This window comes from Myotis davidii, unplaced genomic scaffold (genome assembly GCF_000327345.1).
Source record: "Myotis davidii unplaced genomic scaffold, ASM32734v1 scaffold72, whole genome shotgun sequence".
Classification (NCBI taxonomy): Eukaryota; Metazoa; Chordata; class Mammalia; order Chiroptera; family Vespertilionidae; genus Myotis; species Myotis davidii.
Window position 1 is genome coordinate 2315669 of NW_006284618.1, and position 21875 is coordinate 2337543.

At 57.6% G+C, this 21875-nt stretch overlaps 2 protein-coding genes across 5 annotated transcripts in view; both read left to right on the plus strand.

Annotated features, from left to right (window-relative positions):
* TUBGCP2 (tubulin gamma complex associated protein 2) overlaps nt 1-13193 on the plus strand; it is a 13849-nt gene extending 656 nt beyond the window's left edge. Inside the window, exons 2-17 of one of the 3 annotated variants that reach the window (XM_006754913.1) lie at nt 478-606; nt 1314-1490; nt 2598-2757; nt 3591-3798; nt 4002-4201; nt 4551-4740; nt 5945-6090; nt 7531-7711; nt 8166-8346; nt 8907-9079; nt 9293-9421; nt 9846-9966; nt 10562-10705; nt 11293-11421; nt 12278-12441; nt 12952-13193. In XM_006754913.1, coding sequence (XP_006754976.1) covers nt 1425-1490; nt 2598-2757; nt 3591-3798; nt 4002-4201; nt 4551-4740; nt 5945-6090; nt 7531-7711; nt 8166-8346; nt 8907-9079; nt 9293-9421; nt 9846-9966; nt 10562-10705; nt 11293-11421; nt 12278-12441; nt 12952-13087 — 2328 coding nt within the window. In that variant the 5' untranslated portion in view covers nt 478-606; nt 1314-1424 and the 3' untranslated portion in view covers nt 13088-13193. Of the gene's footprint in view, nt 1-477; nt 607-1297; nt 1491-2597; nt 2758-3590; nt 3799-4001; nt 4202-4550; nt 4741-5944; nt 6091-7530; nt 7712-8165; nt 8347-8906; nt 9080-9292; nt 9422-9845; nt 9967-10561; nt 10706-11292; nt 11422-12277; nt 12442-12951 lie in introns of those variants that run through there. The other 2 variants (XM_006754911.2, XM_006754912.2) reach the window with 2 other exon arrangements.
* Nucleotides 13194-14954: 1761 nt separating this feature from the next.
* The window catches only part of ADAM8 (ADAM metallopeptidase domain 8), an 11821-nt gene continuing 4900 nt past the window's right edge, over nt 14955-21875 (plus strand). Inside the window, exons 1-16 of one of the 2 annotated variants that reach the window (XM_015572761.1) lie at nt 14955-15300; nt 16111-16214; nt 17437-17513; nt 17612-17690; nt 17772-17848; nt 18158-18341; nt 18623-18685; nt 18759-18827; nt 19041-19210; nt 19323-19404; nt 19886-20034; nt 20141-20318; nt 20585-20674; nt 20810-20999; nt 21083-21164; nt 21469-21628. In XM_015572761.1, the coding sequence (XP_015428247.1) occupies nt 15255-15300; nt 16111-16214; nt 17437-17513; nt 17612-17690; nt 17772-17848; nt 18158-18341; nt 18623-18685; nt 18759-18827; nt 19041-19210; nt 19323-19404; nt 19886-20034; nt 20141-20318; nt 20585-20674; nt 20810-20999; nt 21083-21164; nt 21469-21628 (1800 nt within the window). In that variant the 5' untranslated portion in view covers nt 14955-15254. Of the gene's footprint in view, nt 15301-16110; nt 16215-17436; nt 17514-17611; nt 17691-17767; nt 17849-18157; nt 18342-18622; nt 18686-18758; nt 18828-19040; nt 19211-19322; nt 19405-19885; nt 20035-20140; nt 20319-20584; nt 20675-20809; nt 21000-21082; nt 21165-21468; nt 21629-21875 lie in introns of both variants that reach the window. The other variant, XM_015572755.1, reaches the window with a different exon arrangement.

The following is a 21875-nucleotide window of genomic DNA, read 5'->3' on the forward strand; positions in this document are numbered from 1 at the left end:
TCTTTCCCTCTCCTCCCTCTCCCTCCACCCTTCCTTTCTACTCTCTAAAAACCAGTGGAAAAAATATCCTCAGTGAGGATTAACAAAGAAAAGAAAAGAAAGATTCACTGAGCACATTAACTTAGGAACACACATTACGTTTAATCTATCACAGGGGGAGCATTAAAAACCAGTGAGAAAACTTAACCCCTGAACCAGTACATGGTAATAAATTCAAGAGGGAACAGAGTAAAATGAAGGCATAGCCACCAGGGGAGAAATACAGGGTTATCCTGTGACCAGGCTTGGGAAGAGAAGCCTTGGAGGAGGATGGTTTCTCAAACTGAGGCGTCATCTTAGTTTTATGTCAGCGACGTATGGTTATTACTCAGCCTACCTAACTTTACTCCACGTGGGTCTTTGTGTTTAATTTTCTGGAAGATGTTTTTTAAAGTTCTTAGTTATTGTCACTAAATCACTTGTGTTTGTTCTTTTGAGGTTAAAATAGCAGAATTTTCTCGTACTCCAGAAGACTTTCTGAAGAAATATGATGAACTGAAATCGAAAAACACAAGGAACCTTGACCCACTGGTGTACCTGTTGTCAAAGCTCACGGAGGACAAAGAGGTAACTGCCATGCTCAGGGTCAGGCTTATCAGGGAAGGCGCATGGGGAGCCTGCCTTGTGGGGCAGTTCTGGCGAGTGTTGTAAGCACACAGGTTTACACGGTAGAGATAACGCCTCATGACCCTGCTGTGGCGGGTGCCCCTCCTGTTGCTCTGCCCGCCTGTCAGAATGAAAATAGCTCAGAGTGGTAGCCAGAAACACGGGAAGTACTGACAGTAGTTACCTCGTGGGGGGAGGGGGGACTGTTGTTTTGTGCCATGTTTTTTGTTAGTTTAAAGATGTGTACTTAATGCTAAGAATAGCACATATCGAGCTGGGGGAGCCATGGCACATGGAACGCCCAGGAATGCATTAGGACCTTCCTCCTGCTTCCCAAGCTCTGGGTCTATTCAGGGGTGGAGGCGCACCCTTCAGTGCCAAGGACAGGGAGGGGGCCAGTCAGGTGTAGCGAAAAGGCATTGCCCCTGGGAATGGAGTTTGGGAATTGGCTGTTAAAGCAGCTGGAGGGTTCCTCCTTGTGAGTGGAAGACTTGAACCTGGTGGCAGGAAGTATTGGGAGACCAGACTGCAGCTTGAGGACTGATGGGAGCACCTGCTCCCCACCTTCATGTGGTCACTGGGGCTGGGAAAAAAAGGGGTGGGGTGTCGGTGCCAGGCAGAGTGCAGACGTGTGCGGCCCCTTGTCATTCAGGGTTCTGTGTGTGCAGACTCTGCAGTATTTACAGCAGAATGCGAGAGAAAGAGCTGAGCTGGCAGCCACGGTGACTGCCAGCAGCACCACCGGCTTCAGCGCCCCTGCCACGGCCTCCAGGATCTCCATGCAGGAGCTCGAGGAGTTGAGGAAGCAGCTTGGCAGCGTGGCCACGGGCTCCACGTTGCAGCAGGTACTGTGACCCGCCGCCCACAGGCCCACATTCACTGCAGCCAGGGCAGGGAGTGCCAGCAGGGGGTGCACGTCTCACTGTCATCTGTTGATGAGTCTGAACGTGGAGATGCTGATCGGGACTAGCTGTGTGTGGACAGGACCCTGGGCACGGTGAACTGGGCAGGAAGGTTCTGTCTCACCCAGGCAGGTGACTCGCCTGCTGCAGGGCAGTTGTGTGGGTTCAGCCAATGCAAACTGCAATTTCCATTTCCCTCTGTTAATTTTTGGCCATTTGTCTTTTTAAAATTATACTTGATAGACATTTTGTCTAGATCATTTTCTCCTATACTTACTGCTCTGTCTTGCTTCTGAGTTTATGTACTGCCCTCTTCTTTTGATGTACATCGTCTGCTCACAGCATTGCCTCGCCTTCAAACCCCACAGAGCTGTGTCCCCATGAGGGTCTGAGCTTAGTATGTGCTTGTTGAGCACAGCAGCTGTGAAAGGGACAATGGCCAGCACTGGTGGGCATGTGCTGGGTCCAGCACCTCACAAAGCCCTCACACCGACACCCCGTGTGACAGATGAGGAAACTGAGTTTGCACCTGCCTTTCTCACTACTCCTAAGCCAATGCTTCTGAAAGCCACCCCCACAACCCTGGTCAGCTTCTGGCGGCCAGTCCCTCAGGAGGACACTGCTCCATGCATGTGCCTGGAGCCAGCCTTTCCTAGCGTGGCCCTCTCCAGCCGTCCCTTGTACCCAAGGGGCTCAGATGGGGCACCCCTTCTCCAACCATCTGTCGCTGGGGCCATGTCTTCACCCAGCAGCTCATGTCTAGACTTTGAACTGCCAGGGGAAAGCACAGGTGTTCCCGAGGGTCACCCTGCCCTGGTGAGGTGCCCTCACTGCCAGTCCCCCTTAATATGGGGGCCCTGCACAGACCGACACCCTGTCAAGGGCCTGGGTCTCCATCTCTTTGGCCCCCAGCCCCTTGCATTGTGATGAGCTCAGAGTCATTTCATTTGTACACGTACTTATTGTACGCTTGTCCTCAGGGATGTTAGTTTTAACTGTTTGTGCTAAAAGTATATCTTTGTTTTTTGCTTTTAAAAAAATTCTCACCAGTCTCTGGAACTTACAAGAAAGATGCTTCGAGACAAGCAGAACAAAAAAAATTCAGGCCAGCGCCTCCCCATCTTCCCTGCGTGGGTGTACGAGAGGCCCACGCTGGTCGGGGATTTTCTGACCGGCTCAGGCCTGAGCACAGACACAGCTGTGCCTATAGGTATGTGAAGCACTTACTTCTAAGTGCCTGTGTGGTGACTCCATGGACAGGTGGCCACTGCTCAGAGCCCATCCTGTGCCCACAGGTAGACGGGGTGTGGTGTGTGCTGCCAGCAGGTTTGTAACCTGCAGATGTGCCATGTGATCGTGCTGCCGGGGACCCCAGTGCAGCTTGTGTATGGGCAGCGGGGGTGATTCTCAGAGACACCTTTCTCCGGGTGCTGCTTCCAGGTCCCCATCTGTCCCAGCAGGTGTCAGGGGGGACACTGAGGGTCGTTCTAGAGCTGGAAGCCGCCTGGGCCCTGAGGCATTTGGTGGCAGCCCTACTCGGTGGCCTGGGACTGTCCTCAAGTCTGTTGGGTGGTATCTCATTGTGTGTTTATGATAGAAATTGTGTTTTCAGGTCTTTAAGCAAGGCCTCCCTTTTATCCCAGAGCAACCAGGCTTACCAAGCTGTAGTAAGCACTGCACGCAGACCCCATTGGACGTGCTTTTCAGATTCCTGGTTGTGCCCTTTAAGTGCAGACAGGTCCCCGCGTGTAGAGGTTTCTGCTTGCCTAGTGCTCTCAGGCTCCGATGGGCTCCCAGCCGGCCGGCCGGTCAGCGCTGTTCCTCCTGGTGGTTTGGAATCTCAGCCTTTGGTGCCCCGATGGGCTCAGTGGAAGCCAAATGAACAGCTAGTTCTTATATCTGTAGTTATTTGAGGAAATTACACAGAGGAGAATGAGTGAGAGTGTGACCTTCAGCAGGTAGATTAGGTCAGGAGAGAGGCCCGTGGGAGCGGGGAGCTCTGAGTCAAGGCGGGTGGCCCCAACTGGTGTCTGCAACCCACAGGCTCCTTGCCCCTGGCCGCCCAGGAGTCGGCTGTCGTGGAGGACCTGCTCTACGTGCTGGTAGGTGTGGATGGCAGATACATCACCGCCCAGCCCCTCACCGGGAGACAGAGCCGAACCTTCCTTGTGGACCCCAACCTGGACCTGTCCATCAGGGAGCTGGTGAACAGGATCCTCCCAGTGGCTGCCAGCTACTCCACCGTGACCAGGTAGTTGCTGGACACCGGCCTTCTCAGGCACACTTGGCCCCGGAGCGTGTGCCAACCTGCTTCACTCCTGGCACGATATGAAGGGCCTGGGGACAGGTGCAGGGAGCCCAGTCTGGGCCTGAGAGCAAACACAGAGTATGTAACCTCATCTGAAAAGGTAGCTCGCAGCTTCTCAAGGTGCTGGATGCTTCCTTTCCTTGTAGGTTCATCGAGGAGAAGTCTTCCTTCGAATACGGGCAGGTGAACCATGCATTGGCGGCTGCCATGAGGACCCTGGTGAAGGAGTACCTGATCCTGGTGACGCAGCTGGAGCAGCTGCAGAGGCAAGGCCTCTTGTCGCTGCAGAAGCTCTGGTTCTACGTGCAGCCGGCCATGCGCACCGTGGACATCCTGGCCTCCCTGGGTACGTCTCCCCAGGCCAGGAGAGCCTGTAGGGGGCGGGGCGCATGCCGGGAGATCCTGTGATGGAGCACTGAGATGTGAAGATGAGATGGGTAGTGTCGCAGGAGGGTCCCCTGGGCCAGCTTGCTAGTCATTCGTGTCTTGCTTTTGTCACTGTGGTTGTGAGGCCATAGCTGTGGAGCTTCATGTTTTACTAATTCGCGGGAGGAAACTGGAAGCTCTGGTAAACTTTATTTGCAACCACAGCTTTGGGTGTATCCCACAAAGAGCACCTGTCCCGTGAGGAGGTTGGAGGTGAGGCTCCGCGTGGCCTCCCCGTTCTCAGCACTGAGCACCTCTTCCCTTTGCAGCCACCTCGGTGGATAAAGGTGAGTGTGTTGGGGGGTCCACCCTGAGCCTCCTCCACGACCGGAGCTTCAACTACACAGGTGACAGCCAGGCGCAGGAGCTGTGCCTGTACCTCACCAAGGCTGCCAGCGTGCCCTACTTTGAGATTCTGGAGAAGTGGATCTACAGGGGGATCATCAATGACCCGTACAGGTGGGGCTGGGGACGTGGAGGGCGGGCAGGCGGCTGGCTCTTTAGCTTGTTCTATTGCGTGGTGGACGTGTAGGACCCAGATTGGCCTCTTAGCTGCCTTTGTGTGGGCTCCTCAGTGTGACGGATATAAACGCATACAGCAAAATACATCAGCTCACAAAGAGTTCTGTTGGGTTGAGATTTATTTGTCAGAACATTTACACTTGATTTTAGCCAAAAGGCTGAGAAGTGTATTTGTCAAAATACCTTTTTTTTTTTTAAATTCTCACCAAAGGATACTTTTTTCCATTGATTTTTTTTAGAAAAAGAGGAGGGGGGTGGGCGCGCCTTAACTGGTTTGGCTCAGTGGATAGAGCAAGAGGGGGGTGGGCGCGCCTTAACTTGTTTGGCTCAGTGGATAGAGCATCGGCCTGTGGACTGAAGGGTCCCAGGTTCGATTCCGGTCAAAGGCGTGTACCTTGGTTGCAGGCACATCCCCAGTAGGGAGGGTGCAGGAGGCAGCTGAATTGATGTTTCTCTCCCATCGATGTTTCTGGCTCTCTATCCCTTTCCCTTCCTCTCTGTAAAAAATCAATGAAATATATTTTTTAAAAAAAGAAGAAGAAAAAGAGGAGGGGGGAGTGAGAGAGAGAGAAACATTGACATGAGAGAAAAACATCAGTTGGTTGCCTCCTACATGTGTCTAGACAGGGTCCTGGGACAAACCTGCAACCAAGGTACATGCCTTTGGCCTGGAATCGAATCCAAGAGCCTTCGGTCCATGGACCAATGCTCTGAGCACTGAGCCAGATGGTCCAGGGCTTGTCAAAATACCTTACTAATAGACTTGTGGTCTAGGAATGGTTTCTCTACTAATGACCCAAATAAAAGCTGGTGCAATGGGCTAAGTAAAGGATGCGATTTTGAGGTCTTGGTGCGTAGGTGATATTTGAGACGGGATGTGAGGGGTCTGGGCTCTGATGGGCAGGAAAGCGTCCCCAACATGTCCAGTTACCCACATGCGTGGTGAAAGGAAGGGCTGGTTCCGTTGAGAGGTCAACCAGCCTCCCACCCTGTTCTGTGACCCCAGCTCTCTCTGGCCCCAGGTCACCTCGCAACCCCAAGTGAGGTTGGCAGGTTTGATTAATTCACAGTTGAGAATTAACGGTAGTGAGACTGTGCCTGGCCTCCGTGGTTGTGACCCAAGATGCCTTCCTGCTTTCAGCGAGTTCATGGTCGAGGAGCACGAGCTGCGGAAAGAGAAGATCCAGGAGGACTACAACGACAGGTACTGGGACCAGCGGTACACTGTGGTGCAGCGACAGATCCCATCCTTCCTGCAGAAGATGGCGGGCAAGGTGCTCAGCACAGGTGATGCCCGGGGTGGGGGAGGGGGAACAGCAGGCCTCAGGAGGGGCCCCATCCTCCCGGACGTGCTGAGTGTCCTCTGTGATTGTGTCCTGGGAGTGGGTGGGGTGGGCAGGGGTGGGCAGGCAGGCTCCGGGCTGTGCTGGTTTTGTGTCTGGTTCCTGTGGTCTGATTGGCTGCATTTGTTCCCTGAGCCTAAGAGGTTGTCTCAGTAGGTGCCTCTCCTTCCTCCTAACTATTGCATTTTCAGAACTCTGTTGCTACTTAGAGGAAAACACTGACACCAGATTTACACACCAACACCCAGGTCCCCAGTTCTCTGTGGGCACCAGCTGGGTGTCCTGCAGTCTCACTCCATCCTGACACTGCCCGGATGCAATGCAGGCCCCATAGGTTCAGGGCTCAGTCCCTCAAGACTGTCCCACTTCAGATGCCAGCCATGAGTCCCAGGCCATCAAGTCGACTACAAATTGGGGGTTCCATGACCCCTCCTCACGTTTGATAATTTGCTAGAGTGGCTTACAGAACTCAGGGAAACAATTTACCAGCTAAGTTTCTGGTTTATTATAAAGGATTTGATAAAGGATTCGGATAAACAGCCAGGTGAAGAGGTTTGTGGGGTGAAATCTAGAAGGATCCCAGTACAGGAGCATTTGTCCCCAGAGAGCTGGGGCGCACCACCTCCTGGCAGGTGGACATGTTCACCAACCCGAACTCTTCAAACCCCTTTGTTGAGGGTTGTTACGAAGATTCCATCCTTTGGGCACATTTGGGTAAATCAGTGGCCACTGATGATTAGCTCAATCCCAGCCCCTGGCCCCTCCCCAGGCATAAGGGTGAGGCTGAAAGTTCCAGCCTTCTCATCACCTGGCTGGTTCCTCTGGCCACCAGCCTCACCTTCAGCGCTCTGGGGCCTGCCAAGGGTCACCTCATTAGCATAAACTCAGGTATGGGTGGAGGGGCTTCTGAGTAACAAGATTCCAAGGGTTTTAGGAACTCAGTGCTGGAAATGGATGAAAATCAGGTCTTGGTGGTTATATCACAATATTGCACACATTACAGGGAAAACCATCAAGGACACAGGCCCACTGGGTTCTTAGTTACCCCACTGGGGCAGGAACCTGATGTAGAGACGTGAATGGGGAGTCAGCAGGGTCTGGGCATTTGGTGAGAGCAGGGCTGTCTGGGACGGGGTTGGAAGATGATTTAGAAGCTGGTTCTCAGGGCTTTTGTTTCCGTGCTCGATTAGAGAAATCAGATGTAAACAGTCACGACAAACCACTGCTTCTGACCTCGGTTGGTGATGGTGGTGTCTCCACTGTGGCTAGAGCAGGTTCCAGAGTTGTTCTCACAGCCTGTTCTGTGTCCAGTCCTCTAGCCTGTGTGTGGGCCACGACTTGTATGTACAACAGAATGTTTAATCTTACTTCCATCTCTTTTCAGGAAAGTACCTAAATGTGGTCAGAGAGTGCGGTCATGATGTCACCTGCCCAGTGGCCAAAGAGGTCATCTATACATTGAAGGAGCGAGCCTATGTGGAGCAGATTGAGAAGGCATTTAACTACGCCAGCAAAGTGCTGCTGGACTTCCTGATGGAGGAGCAGGACCTCGTGGCGCACCTGAGGTGTGCGCTTCCGCCGTGTTAGTGCGGGCAAACGTGCAGAAGGTTTGCCTAAGACACGGAGCTCCCAGCAGTTCCATCTGTCGTTTTACAAATGGGCACACGGCCAGGTCATCTCCAGTCTTACTGCCTGACACCTGTGGACACAGCCTGCTCCCTGCCCAGGGTCCCCAGGCCCCTCCTTGGCTCCCATAGTGACCCCTCTGCACCCCCCTCGTTGGCCTGCAGTGACCCCTTTCTGGCAGCTGTCCTGCAGGTCCTGGCACAATGGTCTTGTGCCCCTGCCCGAGAGAGCTGCTCATTGCAGCTCATAAACTGACCACAGTCATGTCGCTTTGCATGCATGTAGCCGGAGCCCTCTGTGTGCATGTGGCTTTTTCTTGTCAGTCACCTGCCACCATTTCTCCAGCGTTTGGGCTGGTCTGCATCACTGTTGTCTGCCTTTCACCTCTCCAAGGTCCATCAAGCGCTACTTCCTGATGGACCAGGGGGACTTCTTTGTGCATTTCATGGACCTCACAGAGGAAGAGCTGAAGAAGCCAGTGGACGACATCACGCCCACACGCCTGGAGGCGCTGCTGGAGCTGGCCCTGCGCATGAGCACGGCCAACACAGACCCCTTCAAGGACGACCTCAAGGTGGGCCTTTACCTGAGAAAGATGGTTGAAATAAAGCCCAGGAGCCTGGCCAGTGTGGCTCAGCGGTTGAATGTTGACCCATGAACCAGGAGGTCATGGTTCCATTTCCGGTCAGAGCACATGCTCAGGTTGTGGGCTTGATCCCTGGTAGGGGGCATGCAGGAGAAAGCTGATCGATGATTCTCTCTCGTCATTGATGTTTCTATCCCTCTCTCCCTCTCTCTTCTTCTCCCTAAAATCAATAAAAACATTTAAAAAAAGAAACAAATAAGGTCCAGTGCCTGACAGGTTTTCTTTCTGCTTCAGTTGAGATGATCCTGTTTTTTCCCCCCTTCATTGTGTATTAAACTGATTTTTGTGAAGATTAGCATGGCCCCTGCGCAAGGTTGACACCCAAATTTGTGAAGTGTTCCATATTTAACAAAATAAAAAAGAACACTTATTTCAGTTACAGTTACCGTACGTTACTGCACTGCCTTCAGGTGAGGGCACAGCAATTAGACATCTGCACACTTTATGAAGGGCTCATACTCCATGTTCTTCTATTTCTCTCCCCCAAGATTGACCTGATGCCTCATGACCTCATCACTCAGCTTCTGCGGGTTCTGGCCATTGAGACCAAGCAGGAGAAGGCCATGGTGCAGGCCGACCCCACGGAGCTCTCTCTCAGTGGCCTAGAGGCCTTCTCTTTCGACTACGTGGTCAAGTGGCCCCTGTCACTGATCATTAACAGGTGAGTGTGGGTCCCGGGCCCCAGGTTCAGTGAACAGTTTTCAGGGAGAAGGATCAGATGTGCCTGCCCACTGCATTGTTTTGTAGCCATTTGTGTCCTGTGGGGGTTACCGGGTAGCCTGGTGGCCCAGATGCAGAACTGTGTGTCAGAGACAGCCGGAGCCTCGTTTATGATGTCAGGTGTCGGTGGAATCTCACGCCCTCTCCTCCGCAGGAAGGCCCTGACGCGTTACCAGATGCTGTTCCGGCACATGTTCTACTGCAAGCATGTGGAGCGGCAGCTCTGCAGCGTCTGGATCAGCAACAAGGCCGCCAAGCAGCACGCATTGCACTCCGCCAAGTGGTGCGTTCTCTGTCCACACGGGGAAGCGGTCCTAGGATGCACACCCAGGCGGTGCAGGGCTGTTGCTGACCACCAGGTGACCAGGTCACCGCCCTGTCCCCCAGCCGCCTGCACAGACCTGTGGGCCTGCCACCCCCTGTCTGGGCGGGAGCCCTCGGAGGACCTGGAGCCTCCTCCCAGGGTGGGGACCTTGTGGTGTCAGCTCTCCACCTCTTTAAGCCTGAGGCACTCTGCTTGCTGGTCTGTGGCCCCAGGCGTTGCTGTGCCTGTGTCTGAGCCTCAGGAGCTGCATCGTGGGCTGTGCTCAGAGCAGGTGTACCTGCCGACCACCTGCACACGCTGGGGCTGGGGAAGGGCGGGGAGCAGGGGGGTCTTGTACAGGTGCCAGCGCCACAGCGTCTCTGGGATGTCTCTGTTCACCCAGGTTTGCCGGCGCCTTCACGCTGCGCCAGCGGATGCTGAACTTTGTTCAGAACATTCAGTACTACATGATGTTCGAGGTCATGGAGCCCACCTGGCACATCCTCGAGAAAAACCTGAAGTCCGTGAGTTCTGACGTAACTGCTGTAACACTTACTCTGCAGCAACCGGGCCCTCACATTGCAAGGTCCTCAGAGAGGAAGGTGCTAGGGTGGGTGTCAGGGTGATGCTACCAGCGAGGCCTCACTCAGAGCCTCATGGGGAGAAGCCGCACCTCTGTACACACACTGTCCTTCCTCACGTGACAGGGTGGTTTGTGTGGCGTGGGGGATCTGTCCCACACACCCCGTAGCCCCACGACCGAGCTGTTGAACATCGTGGATGCCTTGTCCTCTGGGAGCTCTGAGAGCCTCAGAACTGGGGGCCCTGCGCTCCCACCAGCACGTTCTGGGCCCTCTGGGGCTTCTCAGCCAGAAGAACCAATTGCCACCAAATTCCAGAAGCAGGAAGTGGCAAGTGGCAGTGTTTCCTTCTTGCTTCCTGTCTTTAGGGATCAAAACTTTGGACTTTGGGGGCATGTTCAGTATTACTTCCTGTTAGTGGCATAGGAGTTTCCCCCAAAGACAACAGGGTCAGTTTTTAAATGGAAATAACATGGACGTGTGCAAAGCGAGGGCTGAAGCCCCGGGGGCACACGTCAACCTGGTGTGCTCCCTGCAGGCCTCCAACATCGACGATGTGCTGGGGCACCACACAAGCTTCCTGGACAACTGTCTGAAGGACTGCATGCTCACCAACCCCGAGCTGCTCAAGGTCTTCTCCAAGCTCATGTCCGTGTGCGTCATGTTCACTAACTGCATGCAGGTGCGTGCCGCAACCCTGCCCGCCCTGCTCCCTCTCTGTCCTGAGTGTCCTTCCTGAGCCCGCCTGGCCCGTGGGCAGGGACCCCGGCAGCAAGGTCTCTGTCCTGGCCTGTTTTTGAACACCTTGCATTCTTTTTGTCAGAACTTACTTGATTCCATTTTTATTGGGCGCCTGTCCTAAGCAGTGGCTCAAAAGCAGTGGTACAGAAAACAGTGTCAGGAGGCAGAAGGGGTGACATGGGGGTTCGCCAGGGCTGAAGGCTACTGGGACGTCTGAACCAGTGTGAAGGCGGACTGAGAGCCTGGGATGTGATGGCTGATGACAAAGGGGTCAGGAGCATGTGAACTCAGTTCCTCAGACAGTTAGGAGCCATACATTGAGTTGCGAACTGGAGGACACCATGAAAAGCAAGTGTTTTCAGAAAAACAGGTCCATAAGCCCGTGACGGGCAGATGGGAATGGTGTTGACCCGTCCACAGCCTCCCAGAAGGCCCGCCTCTGTCCTCGAGTCTGCAGATGTCTGGGTGCAGGTGGCGTTTCAGTGGGAGCAAACAGGTTGTAATGAAAGTTTTTTTCGGGCCCCCAAGAGGTTTACACAGAGCATGAAATTGGACGATGAGCTGGGCCGCCTGACTCTGGAGCATGGCACGATGCAGGGGCCGCCCACCGAGGCTGAGCGGGCCGAGGAGCGTGCCCGGAAGGAGCTCGCCAGGAAGGTGCGTGGCCTCGGGGGTTAGTCCAACAGGTCCTCCATCATCCTGAGAGATTTGACACTGTTAGGATTCTAATACTTAAAAACTAAACCCGCTACCACCCTTTCATTTCTGGCTTGAGTTTGATTAAAAGACAACCATCTTAAAATTAGGTTCCAAACACGAGCCACAGAAATCCCCTGAGCGCCAGGGTGAGGCCAGCTTATCTGCACAACAGGCGGTGGTTCAGGGCTGAGCTGTCGGGCCGCCCAGCAGAACCTGGCGCTCAGCAAGCGTAGGTTAGAGTCTTTCCTTACCTGAAGGTCAGGTCGCTCTCAGATGCCAGCATGCAGGTCCGTGGGTAGAGGGGTCATGGGTTCAGGCGCCAGCTCCCATTGTCCCTGTTTCGTCCCCTCATGGGCAGAGGAGAACATGGACTGTGCTGAAGTCTGAGCTGCACAAAGAAAACCCTGCTGCCCTGTGGCCAGGAGAAGAGGCCCAGCTGCCCAGGGCGGCTCCATCCTGTGGTCTCAGGACCTTATTGTTATTTTTTAAATATATTTTTACTGATTTGAGAAAGAGAGAGAGAGATAGAAACATCAGTGATGAGAGAGAATCATTGATAGGCTGCTTCCTGCACGCCCCCTAGTGGGGATCAAGCCCACAACCTTGGCATGTGCCCTTGACTGGGATTGAACCTGGGACCCTTCAGTCTGCAGGCCAACACTCTATCCACTGAGCCAAATCGGCTAGGGTGGTCTCAGGAAGTTTTAGGATGCCCTACCTGTACCTTTTATCACTTGGAACCTTCCCGAAGTCCATTCTTCTATTGGAAGAACTTAAAAGGAAGGTCAAGACAAGCTGGGCTTCTGTCTTCCAGCACCTGGCCGAGCATGTGGACACGCCTCAGCTGGCCTCCAGCTTCGAGGCCACCATCAATAAGTTTGATAAGAATTTTTCAGCCCATCTCCTTGACCTCCTGGCCCGGCTGAGCATCTACAGTACCAGCGACTGCGAGCATGGCATGGCCAGCGTCATCTCCAGGTGGGTGTGGGCAGCTTTCCTGTCGTGGGCCCTGTCCCTGCCCCGCGTGACTGCGAGGCCCGGGTTCCCTGCTGTTGTCTCTCAGCTTCACCCACTCGGTCAGCACACACAGTGTGAGGCCAGCTCTGCTCAGGCCTGAGGGTGTCTGTCCTTGGCCTCCTTATGCTGCTGCTGGTCCCCCGTCACTCCCTGAAGTGACAACACGCAATGGTTCCCTAGTGTGCATTCCCCAGTAACAGGCAAGCCGTCCGGCAATGCCCCCACCACCGGTCCGTGTCCATGGACCTCGGTCAGCCTCACTCTCCGCGGTGCTCCCGGAGCCAGGACCCAGGGAGGACCCCTTCTCCCCTCTACCTTCCCCCAGCAGCAGTGTCACCCCGAGTCAGATGAGCAGTGAGATGGGACCGTGGGAGGATAGGGATGGAAGGGTGTCCCTGCCACCTAATGCAGGGTCCTGTAGGCACCACAGGGTGGGTGCCCAGACACTCCAGCCCCGCCCTCACCCCTCAGGCTCGACTTCAACGGCTTCTACACAGAGCGCCTGGAGCGCTTGTCTGCAGAGAGGAGCCAGAAGGCAGCCCCCCAAGTGCCCATTCCACGGGGGCCCCCAGCACCAGCACCCAGGGTCGCCGTCACCGCCCAGTGAGGCCCTCGGACCCTGCACCCACACAGCTAACGGAGGGACGGATGGGCTGGGGGGTGCTGATGCGGACAGATGAGGTCAGGGTTTCTAATAAAGTATCTGAAGTACATGTGTTGTGTGCGCTGTTGCCATTAAGTATAAAGTCTGAATGTTATCTGTGCTCAGTCTGCCTTTCTCAGGGCAGAGCAGCCTCCCAGACCAGAGTGGTGTCTCCATGGTGTGTTTACCTGTGAGCCGCTTAAGTAGAGCAGGGGCACTATAAGGGATTTTGCTTTTTGGCCTCAAAGAAAAAGGCATTTGAGCAACATCAGAATAATTGCCAAGGTGCCTTGTGGGGGCGAGATGGGCTGGGCTCCCTGGAGTCTGCCAGAACCCTCAAACCCGTGGGCTGGGGTTTGCTCCTGGCACTAGGGGGCAGCAGCTCCGTGTGCTGTAGGTGAGTTGTGACCTGCATCCACTAATGTGCGGCCTGGGGCTGGGGCTGAGGCCTCTGTCCCCTTAGGACTGCCCCCACAGGACAGCCCTGAGGTGGGGACATGCCCGCCCAACCCATTCCACGACCTGTGGCCTCCCCATCTGGCAGTATCTGCCCTCGCTGATCCCACCTCCCCATCTGGCAGTAGATGGCACACCAGCCCTGAGGCCAATGCTGCCACGAACACCTCTGGGCCACTCTGCTAGCTCATGCAGTCATTTCGAAATTCAGTCTGAACCACCTGCTCCAGGTGGCCGCCTTGGCAACTGAGGAGGAATGAGACCAGAAGCAGCCTGGGCACACAGGCAAGATCCCCTGGGGTGAAGGTAGGAGTGGCTCTTGGCAGGGCCGGGCAAGCCACAAACAGTTTCCTCCTGCAGGTTGTGCAGATGCGATCTGAGTAAACAAGCGTATCTGCCAACCCCGTTGCCAGTCGTGTCACGCAACTGGGGGACTGAGCAGAGGAACCCCTGGCTCTCAGTGAGGGACCCACTGCCTGGCCCCGAAGCCCAGGTGCCCTGTCCGTGTCCTGCACCTCCAGATTGCAGGTGGCTGAGGGGACCAGTTAGATGCATCCTGAGGGTGGGTGGCGGAAATAATGGCCCACTGAACTTTAACCTCTGGCCTGGAACCACCTGTGGACACCACCACCTCTCGAGTCCCTGACATGCTGTCACCCCAGCATCCCAGGGAGCATGTCTGGGATTATGGACAACCGCACTTAGCTCAGCTGCAGGAGGCCTGGACCCCCAGCCTCTGTGTCAGGCCAGAATGGGGTGACCCCATCCAGCAGGACAGGGAGGGCAGAAACGAGGGGGAGGTCCCAATGGTCAGGCTGCCTTCACTGCTATATGGGGACCCCGCAGAGTAGGGCTGGGCGACCCCCATGGACAAGCTCACCCGGAAGTGGCCTCTGCACAGAACAGGGTCTGTGAAGGTGAAGTGAATGGCACCCCGGTGCTCCCCTCCCCAGTGAGGCCTCTGCAGCCCGTTCGAGCAGGACCAGGGCCTGGGTGGATTTCATGCTGCCGTGGAAGCTTTCTGTTCCCCAGGAAGTCAGGGTATCCCCCACCTTCAGACTCACCCACCCGAGACAGCCTTTCACACGCCACTTTCCCCACCAGGGCCCAGCCTTGCAGGGAGGGGCTCAGGGTAGTCTGTTTGCCTCCCTCTCCCTTAATTCAGTCCACATTTATGAAGTTTTTCCATGTGCTGGACAGTGGGCACCATCCAGGAGCCCCCAGGGGACCTGCCTTGGCCATAAGAACACCAAAGAGCATGGGGCAGGAAGAATGAAAGGGAGGGGCGGGGCACCCTGACCAAGGTGCCCGAGACCCCGCCCCTCCCAGCATCCGGAGGGCGGGTCCTAGTGGGTAAGGGCGAGTCTGGGGTGGGCCCCCTAGGAGAGCCTCAGGGCCAGTGTTGGGACCAGTCGTGTTCCATAGATCGCAGAGCCACATCCCTTCACACACCGCTGACTTTGGACCCTGGATCCCCACGTCCTGTTTGTGTCTGCTGGCCCCGAGGCCCCCATCTGTGCTCTTGGATCCCAGACCCCTGGATCTCCAGGCCACCGGATCCCCACCCACACTCCACCACCCTCCCCTCATCTGGATATCAGACCTCGGAATCCTCATCTGTGATCCCAGACCTCCACCCGCGCTCCAGACCCGTGTTCCGATACACACCTTGGCCATGCTCCACCTCGGGCTCTGGCTGCTCGGCGTGTGGTGGCTGCAGGGTGAGTGCTGGATGTGGGCTCTGACCAGGGGGAGGGAGCTGCTCCCCGCCAGAAGCTGGTCACCTGGCCTGTACCCGCACTGTGCTCTGTGCTGGTCCCACTGGGAGGCCCTGAGGCGGGACAGACTGACCTTCAAAAGGGAAGTGAGGGAACCCCGTGCCTGGGTCATTCCTGGGCTCCTAGAGGGAACTGGGGCTGGGATAGAGCCCATCCCTACCCGGACCCCCACCCCAGGAAGGAAGGGAGGACTGAGGAGCAGTACCTGGAGCTGAGAGGGGGGATGTCTAACTACGTGGGGACCTGCTTCCCCCTCCTGCTTGGGGAGGACCAGGCAGGCTGTTGGCTCGGGAACCTCCTGTCTGGATTCTGTGGTGTCCCATCCCCACGTGGAGGCAACCAAGAGAGGGGCTGGGGCCATAGGACTCAGTTGGGCGCCCCAGGGCCTCTTGAGCCTGGAGGTTTGCAAGATAATGGTCACAAGACACCTGTTAATACCTTAAAAGGGAGAGGACAGGATCTTGGGTGGCTGATCTCCAGCACCCAACTCGGCCTGTCCCGCTGCCTGTTGTTGGCTATGTGGGAGCTTCTAGTGCCAGGGAGGCGGTCAGCTCCCGGTTAGACGCAATCACCCGGTTAGTTGTGGGCCCCTGGAAGGGCTGCCTCGGGACAGGGTCTGCCTGGCCCCAAGCTGGGGTCCTGTTGTCTTCCTAATGCCAGATCGGAGCCGGGTCCCCATGTCTCACCTAGGAAGGGCCTCCCGGGCAGGAGGATGGTGCCCTGCACACCTGCTGATACCCTTCTCTCCCACAGTGGCCGCCCCCAGCCCCCCCTTGTCCCACGTGGAGCAGTACGAGGTGGTGAGGCCCCAGCGCCTGCCAGGTCCTCGTGCCCGCAGAGCCCTGCCCTCCAGCGTGGTGAGTCTTGGCCGGACAATGGCCTGGTGGTGGTGTGGGGGGTCCCTCTCTGGCCCCACAGTGCCCAATTAGAAGATTATAGCTCCTGTGTGTCCAGGCCGGTTGTGAGGGGCCAGCCTTGGGGCTGAGGGCCAGGTGGGCTGAGGGCTTTGGGGCAGACCCCTGAGGGGGCTCACGGCCCACCTGGGCTCCGCATCCTGGACCCCTCCTGTTTTCTTGGTTCAGGACCTGTACCCAGAAAGTGTGAGTGACGTCCTTGGTGTTTGGCTTGGCTGTCCTCCTCAAGGCCTCACCTTTCTGCTCCCTGCCTCTCCCTGTGGGCAGGGCCAGGGGCTGCCCCGGCCACTCCCCGGTTTCGCTCAGCAGTGACAAGTCAAATTCCTCCTCAGACTAGAGGGGTGGCTGGCTCCCCAAGAGCCTGTTGCATTGTGTGGTTGCAGTGACACCCTTTCCTAGGGGCTTTGGCCTGGGCTGAGATACCCAGAGCTGCCTGGGGTCATTCCTGGAAACGATGTGGGGTGTGCATTGTGTGTGTGTGTGTGTGTGTATGTGAATTGGATGTGCCTGCCTGTGTATTGGGGGTAGCCCTGGCCTGTCTTGGGTGTCTGGGAAAGACACTAAGTCCCCTGGACCCTCACTCCACCCTGAGGGCAAGGTGCATGCTGTCCCTGACAAGGGGTGGAAGGACTGCATCTCCTGAGGGGAGGGTAAGGGGGGGGGGCGTTGGAGGGGCTATCCCACCCACAGCTCCTTTGCTGCCTGTAGGGCTACATCTCCCCTCCCCTTGCTCCCTGGGGAAGGGACATTATTATCATTGACTTTGTGTGGACAGATGGGGAAACCGAGGCCCAAGGCCTGCCAGGACCCCTGCATTACAGCCCAGCCTGGCCTAGTATCCTTCACTAGCCTGATGCTGAGCGACGCCTAGGGTCCTCAACCTTCCTAACGCCGCGACCCTTTAATACAGTTCCTCATGTTGTGGTGACCCCCAACCATAAAATTATTTTTGTTGCTACTTCCTAACTGTAATGTTGCCACTGTTATGGATCGTAATGTAAATATCTGATATGCTATATGTGTTTTCCGATGGTCGCGACCCACAGGTTGAGAACCACTGGTTTTGGGCTGCATCCCTGTCAGCTGAGCTCTACCCCAGGTTTGAGATGGGCACAGCCTGAGGCAAGGCCCCTCACCTTAGAACCCTCTTGTTTTCCTGGCTCAGGGCCTGTACCCAGAGAGTGTGAGTTATGTCCTTGGTGCCCCAGGGAACACCTTCACCCTGCACCTTCGGAAGAACAGGTGAGCAGGGGCCTGGGCCTGCCCCCAGCACACCTGTGTCCTGGGCATCCAGCTCCCTGGCAGGTGGGGCCCAGTGAGCTACAGTGGTTCTCTTCTAGGGACCTGGTGGGCTCGGGCTACACGGAGACCTACACGGCTGCCAATGGCTCCCAGGTGACTGAGCAGCTGCAGAGGCAGGTATGGCCTGGTGGCCCTCCCCAAGGTGGCTGGGGGCTCTGGGAGTGAGTCCTGCAGAGCCCTCATGCCCGCCTCCCGCAGGACCACTGCTTCTACCAGGGCCACGTGGAAGGGCACCCTCTCTCCGCTGCCAGCCTCAGCACCTGTGATGGCCTCAGGTGGGTGCTCCAGACCTGGGCAAAGTGGGTCAGAATGTCAGGGCCCCAGCACACACCTCGCTTCCCGAGAAGGGAACTGAGGCTGAGAACAGAGGGGCCAGACGTGGGGACACCTTTCTGCACTGGGTGTCTGGGCTCTATTTACGACAGGTTCCCCACCTGCAAGGTCCCACTGGGCCGTGGACACTGTCCGCCTGCATGTCCCAGGGCCAAGTGGGGGCCTCCTGTCCTTCCAGGCCTCTGTCCCTCACTGGGCAGCATGCAGGGGGCAGGGCACTGACTCGAGCCCCTGCTCCCCTCTGCCCACAGGGGCTTCTTTCAGGCGGGCTCGGCTGTGCACCTGATTGAGCCCCTGGATGGAAGCGGGGAAGAGGGGCAGCACGCGCTCTACAAGGCACAGCACCTGCAGCAGAAGGCGGGGACCTGCGGGGTCAGCAACACCAGCCTGGAGAGCATGCTGGGCCCTCGGACCTTGGCAGCCTTCAGGCCCCGGGTGAGGAGGCCCTGCCCAGCTTCATCCCTGCCACTTGGGCCTACGAGTCTCCCAGACTCCCGTGTATTCAGTGAATGAGGGTGCTGCCTGCCATCCCGATGGCCAGCCGGCCTGACTGCCCAGCAGCTGCGGAATCGGCTCCTTAGTCTGCGCTGGCACCTCCTACACAGGTCCCCCAACACTGAGCAGGGGGCCCTGGGCGTGGTCTGTGTGAAGACTGGGCCGAGGTCAGGGGGGCTATGGCTGGGGCCGCTGACCAGCTTCTCATTGCTGTTTTGCAGAACCGGCCACTATCCCGAAAGACCCGCTTTGTGGAATTATACGTGGTCACGGACAGCAGAGAGGTGCCATGGGCAGGGGCTGTGCAGGAGGGGGTGAGCCGTCCATGGGCTGCTGACTGAGGGCCTGTGTCATTAGTTCCAGAAGCTGGGGAGCAGAGAAGCTGTGCGCAGGCGGGTGCTGGAGGTGGTGAACCACGTGGACAAGGTGCCGTCTGTTTCTATCCTAGGGGGTCTCCCAGGGGGTCCTCCCCCAGCAGGGGCTTCCAGGACCCCAAGCAACACAGGCCCATTCTGGACGTCACCCAGCCTGACAGAACCCTGGTTGTCAAAGAGGAGGAGACACCTGGAGGGAGGTGTGGGTGGCAGAGCCGGGAGGAGGCAACTGGCCCCTGACCCGCGGAATCCTGTCTTCCTGCAGCTTTATCAGGAACTCAAGTTCCGCGTGGTCCTGGTGGGCCTGGATATCTGGAACCACGGGGACAAGATCCAGGTCAGCTCCGACGCCAGCGTCACGCTGGACAACTTCCTGACCTGGCGGGCACAGAACCTGGTGGGGCGGCACCCTCACGACAACGTCCAGCTCATCACGTGAGTGGGCAGCAGGCGACGGGCAGTGAGAACAGCCACCGCCAGCAAAGGGCTGTGGGATCGCGGGGGCCACTCAGGGGAGTCCACCTGCAGACACCTCTCTTGCTTGCAGCGGGATCGACTTCGCCGGGTCCACTGTGGGACTGGCCAAGGTGTCTGCCATGTGCTCCCAGAACTCAGGGGCTGTGAACCAGGTGCGGAGGGGTCCAGCCGGGGTGGGGGTGGGGAGCCAGGCTTGGAACTTGAGCTGGAATGCGTGCGGGGGAGACCTCAGGGCTCAGGTCCACCTGCTGGTCCGCAGTCTGTCCCCATGAACACCTGACCGGCTGCCTCTTCAGGAGGGTGCATTGATGCTTTGTGTTTTTCTAAATCCTCACCCCAGGATATGGTTTTTATTAATATTTAGAGAAGGAGGAAGGGAGCGAGAGACACATTGATCCCAAGCACCCCGACTGAGGATCGAACCCAAAGCCTGGGTGTGTGCCCTGACTGGCAATCAAACCCACAGCCCTTCAGTGTACGGGATAATGCTCCAGCCAGTGGAGCCACTGGGAGATGCGTTTATGTTTTAAGAAGTGTTGGCAGGAAGTGATGCCAGCCTTGCTTGGGGCAGCAGGGCCGGCAGGAAGGTGACTGGGCCGAGTGGGCCCCATCCAGCACAGCCTCTCGCTGCAGGACCACAGCCCGAACCCCATCGGCGTGGCGTGCACCCTGGCCCACGAGATGGGTCACAACCTGGGCATGGACCACGATGAGAACGTCCAGGGCTGCTACTGCCCCGAGTCACGCACCAGGGGCGGCTGCGTCATGGCTGGCAGCATCGGGTGAGGCCCACCGCAGTCCTGACCGAGGGCCCCTGCGGAGCAGGCTGTCCTGAGGTGCAGGTGGCCTGCCCACGGACCCCCCGCTGAGAGACACCTCTCCCCGCAGCTCCACGTTCCCCACCCTGTTCAGCCAGTGCAGCCAGGACGACCTGGAGACGTTCGTGGAGAAGCCCCGTATAACCTGCATTGCAAACGCTCCGGACCCCGACCGCCTGGTGGGCGGCCCCGTGTGCGGGAATGGGTTTGTGGAGCAAGGGGAGCAGTGTGACTGCGGCTACCCCCAGGTACAGGGCCCGGCCCTGCCACCCTCTACCCTGCACCAGCCCTGGGTCTCAGTCCCACAGGTTAGGGTGTCCTTCCTGACCCGCCTGGCGCCCTGCATGCCCACAGCGCCAGTCAGAACACACCCCTGCCTTCTGACGCCCACATCCACCTGCAGGGGATCCGTGGGAAGGCCCCAGCCCTGATGGTGGGTCATGGAGGGAGGTGGGCCCCCGGGCCACTGGAGCCCGGTGCTCAGACCCTCGGCATTGCCCCGTCCGTCCCCCAGGACTGTCGGGACCGCTGCTGCAACACCACCACCTGCCAGCTGGCTGAGGGGGCCGAGTGTGCCCATGGTGCCTGCTGCCATGAGTGCAGGGTGAGCACAGGCCCTTCCTGACCCCGCCCGGCTGTGCCCCAAAGTCAGCGGGTGGGAAGGGGCCCCGGGGATGGTGGTGATGAGAGCAGCCTGGGGCCTGCCGTTCCCATGGTGAGCTTCACTCTGCTGGGCCAGGTGAAGCCGGCCGGCAAGCTGTGCCGCCCCGGCAAGGACGCCTGTGACCTGGATGAGTACTGCGATGGCCAGCGGCCCTCTTGCCCAGAGGACGCCTTCCAGGAGAATGGCACGCCGTGCCCGGGGGGCTACTGCTACAACGGGGCCTGCCCCACGCGGGCCCAGAGGTGCCAGGACTTGTGGGGGCCAGGTGAGGCGGGCGGCAGGTGACCCACAGTCCTGGGGGTGGCTTCGGGTCCCATGCTGGGGGACTCACCTGCTCCTGGCCTGCAGGCACACAGCCTGCCCGGGAGACGTGCTACTCCTTCAATGTCCTACCAGGCTGCCAGAGCAATGCCCGCCTTGGTGCCGAGAGGTGAGCATCCAGCCAAGCCCCACTCCCCTGGCTCCAGGGATGTCCCCACAGGTGGGGTCTCCCAAGAAAGTTCTCTATGCAAAGGAGGAGGGGCCTGAGTCAGGGGTCTGTGGGGCCCACCCTGCCTTCCAGGACCGTCAGGCCAGACCACCCTGTCCTTGGGGGAAGTGGGTGGATGCCCCATCAGTGAACCCCACAGCCCGTCCAAGGGTCCTGGGCCTCGTTTCCTGGCAGCCCCCTAGGTCCCCACTGAGCACGTCAGCATGCACGGAACAGGAGACCACGCAAATCTCTCTGTCCACAGGGCCGGGTGCGAGACCCTGTTCTGTGAAGGTGGGCAGAAGCCTCCAGAGCGGGCCTCCTGCACCTTCACCTACAGCTCAGCCATTTGCCAGGCTCTTAACCTGGACGGTGGCTCTGGGTTTGAGCGGGTGCTCGAAGGCACCAGGTGTGGCAACGAGAGGGTGAGTGACCAGCCACAGCCTGGATGTGCCCCCTGAGGCAGTCAGGCCACTGGACTCCATGTCCCCAACGTGTGTCTCGCACGCACGCTCAGGTGGTCCAAAGCAAGATGGTGGCGACGGAGGGCTGTGTGTATGGATGGACCCTCTGTTCTCAGTAGAAACTTAGCGCATGGGGTGGGGTGGCGCCAGAAGAGCCGTTCTGGCTACCGTGGTTTGAAGACCTTTCCGTCTGCAAGTCCCTCCAGAG